A 3,878-nucleotide genomic window follows, 5' to 3' on the forward strand; every position below is an offset into this window, starting at 1 on the left:
AATGCAGTGGCAAGCCTGGGGAAGGGGGGAACTTTAAAGGAGAAATTCCATAACCAGGGGAGTTCATGTCTTTTTGTCTTGGAATTGGGTAAGGAGGGCATAGGGTAAGGTAGTTTCTGAAACCATTGGGTATTTTTGGCAAGAAAACCCTAATAAAGAGACATTAATAACTGACAAGGCATCTTCAAGTACAAGATGCCTTCTAGGAACATCTGGACCTCTTTAAATTTTATAACCCTGTTCCCTAACTCCTTAATTGGCTATTTTCAGGGTATCTGTTTAAATTTCGCTATCACAGCACATTTCTGGAGCTGGGATCAGCTCCCATTCATTATATGGCTTAAGATGAAGCCCTTTCTTTAAAATCAAGATTGCAAAGTCAGGCCCTCACATGTTCTCAGAGGCCAGGAAAGAGTGTCCAATCTCCCTGGGCCCAGAGTTTCAGCAATTTTGAGTTACTAGATATGTGTGCTGCAGAAAGAGCCTGGGACCTCTGAAAGAGTAGAATGAGCTCCAAAATGTTCATTATCTCTCCAGGCTTAGAAAACATGAATTTTTAAACTCAGTGTTGTAATGGTCCTGCTCCTTTAAGAGACAAGCCCCACCCACTCCCTCTCCCCCTCCTCCACAGAGGCAAGTGGTCTTCCTTTGAGCCCCTTCCTTTTCATTCCTCTCCTGAAGAGGTAACGTCTCCTCTCCTCTCCCCACCACTCTCCCCTTTCTCTCTTGCTTCTCTCTCTCTCTCTCTCTCTCTCTCTCTCTTTCTCTTTCTCTCTCCTCCCTCTTCTCCCCTTCTCCCTTTCCCTTTCCTGTCCATAACCCACTAAATAAATATCCAACCTCACTCTGCATGGCGTGCCTATCTGTCTCTGTCTCTCCCCTGCTATGTGGCTCCCTACCAGGGACCTTCTGGCCCTCGTGGCCTGCCGCTGCACCCCTCAGGGAACCAGAACTGCAGGGTTTTATCTAAACCATAACAAATGTGACCATCTTGGGAGATACAAAAATGAAATATCTTGGGATGTTAGGAACTGATATGGTTTCTGTTAAGTTAGGAGTGTAGCCCCCCAGCCCCTTGCATTCATCCTAGCCCCCAGGCCTGGGAGTTATATTGGTCTGGACTCCAAATCCCAGCATGCCAGATCAGGACCACTCCCAGCACTTGGGAAGCAGAGGCAAGCAGATCCCTGTGAGTTCGAGGTCAACCTGGTCTACAAGAGCTAGCTTCAGGACAGGCTCCAAAACTACAGAGAAACCCTGTCTCAAAAAAACCAAATAAATTAAAAAATAATAATAATATTAAAATAAATAAACAAACAACAAACTAGCTCTTGTATGGTGTGTTCCTTCAAACTGAAATGTTATCCCCAAGCAGGTAAACAAAAGGTCACAAATCCAGAAAGAACAGAAACTTGGAAGGCTGTGGAGCATCCCAATCAGCTGTATAAAAGAGAGTAAAAACCCCTGGGGTGGAACCTCTGTCCAGCCAAACTGCTGGAAGAGATGTTGGACCTGTGGCTCCATGGAAGCTGAGAGGAACTAAAGAGATTAAGGGTGTGTGGGGGGGGAGGGGCAGGGGTGTCTTCCCCCAGGCTGGGACAGGCTTTCTGCTGAAGGAGCTGCTTTTGAGTTGTCGCTGCTGTTTGCAAGGCCCCTCCATAATTCTGTTAGTAGCCCCAAAATAAACACACATTGGCTCACCAACTGGACTCTGGTTCAGTAATATTTTGGACTATTCTGGGCTCCTTTCTAAGGTGAGTAGATGTGCACTGGATTGAGTCTCCCCAGAAAAATTCTGTCACATAGCAGCTCTAAGCCCAGTCTGGGTGGTTCTGTGAGGCTCCACCACCCCTACATTTCAAGGCAGTGAGAGATTTAGCACATGGACTCTGTGCTTTCAACTTCCCAGAAGGAAGAAACCACAACATGAACATGACAGAGACACTAAATGCTATGGGGCTTTTGTTGCCTTCCAAGTCAAAAGAAAAAGGTTTTTGTGTGCTTGCTTTTAAAGCTCAAGGACAATTTTTATTAATGTTTAAATGAAAACCTGCAGGGCAAGCAAGCTGTAAACTGTCAGTACAGCACAGAGGAATAGAATGGAGGAGAGAAGGAAGAAGGCCATACCACCATTCTAAACTGTCAAGGAGGTCCCCCACATGGCGGGCAATCAGTTACATAGCTGAGATGGAGGCTTTAGAGAAAGAATGGGGAAGCCAAAATAATAGGAGGGAAGCCCGAAGCATTAAAGAAAGCTTGTTTAGCAGATTCAGAAAGAAAAACGGGAACTATTACCCTCCTCGGAACCATTCTGAAATGTGCATAGTCTTGAAATGTTCCGTGTCTGGGATGCGTGAACTACTCCAGTGTTTCTCAACCTGTGATCTTAACCTTTTGGGAATTGAACGGCCCTTTCACGGGGGTTGAATAGCAGATATCCTGAATATCAGATATTTACATTACGTTCATAACAGTAGCAAAATTATAGTTCTGAAGTAGCATCGAAATTAATTTTATGCTTGGGGGTGGTCACCACAGCACGAGGAACTGTATTAAAGGGTCACAGCATTGGGAGGGTTGAGAATCAGTGAGCTACTGTCAAAGAGAATTCCATCCGCAAAGTTCCTAAGTGCCTGGTTTGTTCTTTTCTTTCCTTTCCATTTCTTTTCTTTTCTTTCTTTTAAAAAGCAAAACGGGGCTTAAGTCTCTAACATATCAGTTAAGTTGCTTGAGAATAAATAAGCCCCTGGAGAGTGCGTGTGTTTCACGTGTAGAAACAATATTGTCCGGGTATCAAAAACACCCTCCCCCAAACACAGACACAGACAAATCACAAAAATAGGTGTAACTTCCTGGTGGCTACCTATGTGTATAGACGTTCCTCAGACCCTCGGGCACTCAAGCTTCCTACTAGAAAGGTTCCTTGCTTTTCCAATAAATCGGTCCCAGTCCATGGAGATCGTGTCTGCCTCATTTTTTTCACACCGAGAGTCACAGGCGCTCTGGGTATCTGCGCCCTGAGATCCAGTGTCCTAATCTTCACCATCCACGCAGGTCCTCCACCCCCCTGCACGCGCACACACACACACACACACACACACACACACACACTCCCTACACATGAGCCCCAGTCCGAATCCCACGGTTCCCCAGGACTCTTTGCCCTGTGGGTGCCCAGTTTACCCAACACGCAGCAGCACTGAGCGCTCAACAAGGGACAGGACCGCAACTCTACCTGATCACCCAGCTCCACCCAGCGGGACCCGGGCAGCGCGGCCCAGCGGAGTCCAAAGTTGCAGACTCAGCTGCTTTGGAAGGCCGGGTCTCCTTGAGGTTTCTGTATGCAGTATCCATCTTCCCTACATTCAAGATGCGGGCCAAACTTACCATTTCCAGTCACAGAGTGTTCTGGTGTCCTCCTCCCGCTCCTGTCAATGAAGGCCACTTTGATATATAGGCCTGGGATCTAGGATCTGCTTACAAAGAATACACAAGCGCCTAATGTGAGGTGAGGGGGCTGGGGGCTGGGAGAGGAAACTAACGGACCTTGGTCAGGCAGCTTCCCGCACCTAAGAAACACACTCCTCATTGGCCAGTTCATGCACTCCAATAATTTTCTGATAGGCCAATGAGTTCTTGCTTCAGGTCCTGGAACTCTAGTGACAGGAGACACAAGCTTTTTCTAGGCCCTAGCTTTTTATCCCTGTCGGGGGGAAATAATTCCTATTATTTAAGCATAATTTGTCCTGGCCTCCACTTGCTCAGAACAATTCCTGCTTCTTCCCCCTCAGAGTGCTGTGACAGCAAGAGTTTAAAGAATTCCAGACTTGGTGACCATGGAGACAACTCAAAGGGCCGCCTTGAATAGGCTGGTCCTG

At 46.9% G+C, this 3,878-nt stretch overlaps 1 protein-coding gene across 1 annotated transcript in view; it reads right to left on the bottom strand.

Moving 5' to 3' along the window:
- The window catches only part of LOC101998621 (zinc finger protein 124-like), a 37,689-nt gene extending 34,109 nt beyond the window's left edge, over positions 1-3,580 (bottom strand). Inside the window, exon 1 of the mRNA XM_026785983.1 lies at positions 3,388-3,580. Coding sequence (XP_026641784.1) covers positions 3,388-3,390 — 3 coding nt within the window. The 5' untranslated portion in view covers positions 3,391-3,580. The remainder of the gene's footprint in view (positions 1-3,387) is intronic.
- Positions 3,581-3,878: the final 298 nt, after the last annotated feature.

The sequence above is a fragment of the Microtus ochrogaster genome, linkage group LG3, assembly GCF_000317375.1.
Source record: "Microtus ochrogaster isolate Prairie Vole_2 linkage group LG3, MicOch1.0, whole genome shotgun sequence".
NCBI classification, from domain to species: domain Eukaryota; kingdom Metazoa; phylum Chordata; class Mammalia; order Rodentia; family Cricetidae; genus Microtus; species Microtus ochrogaster.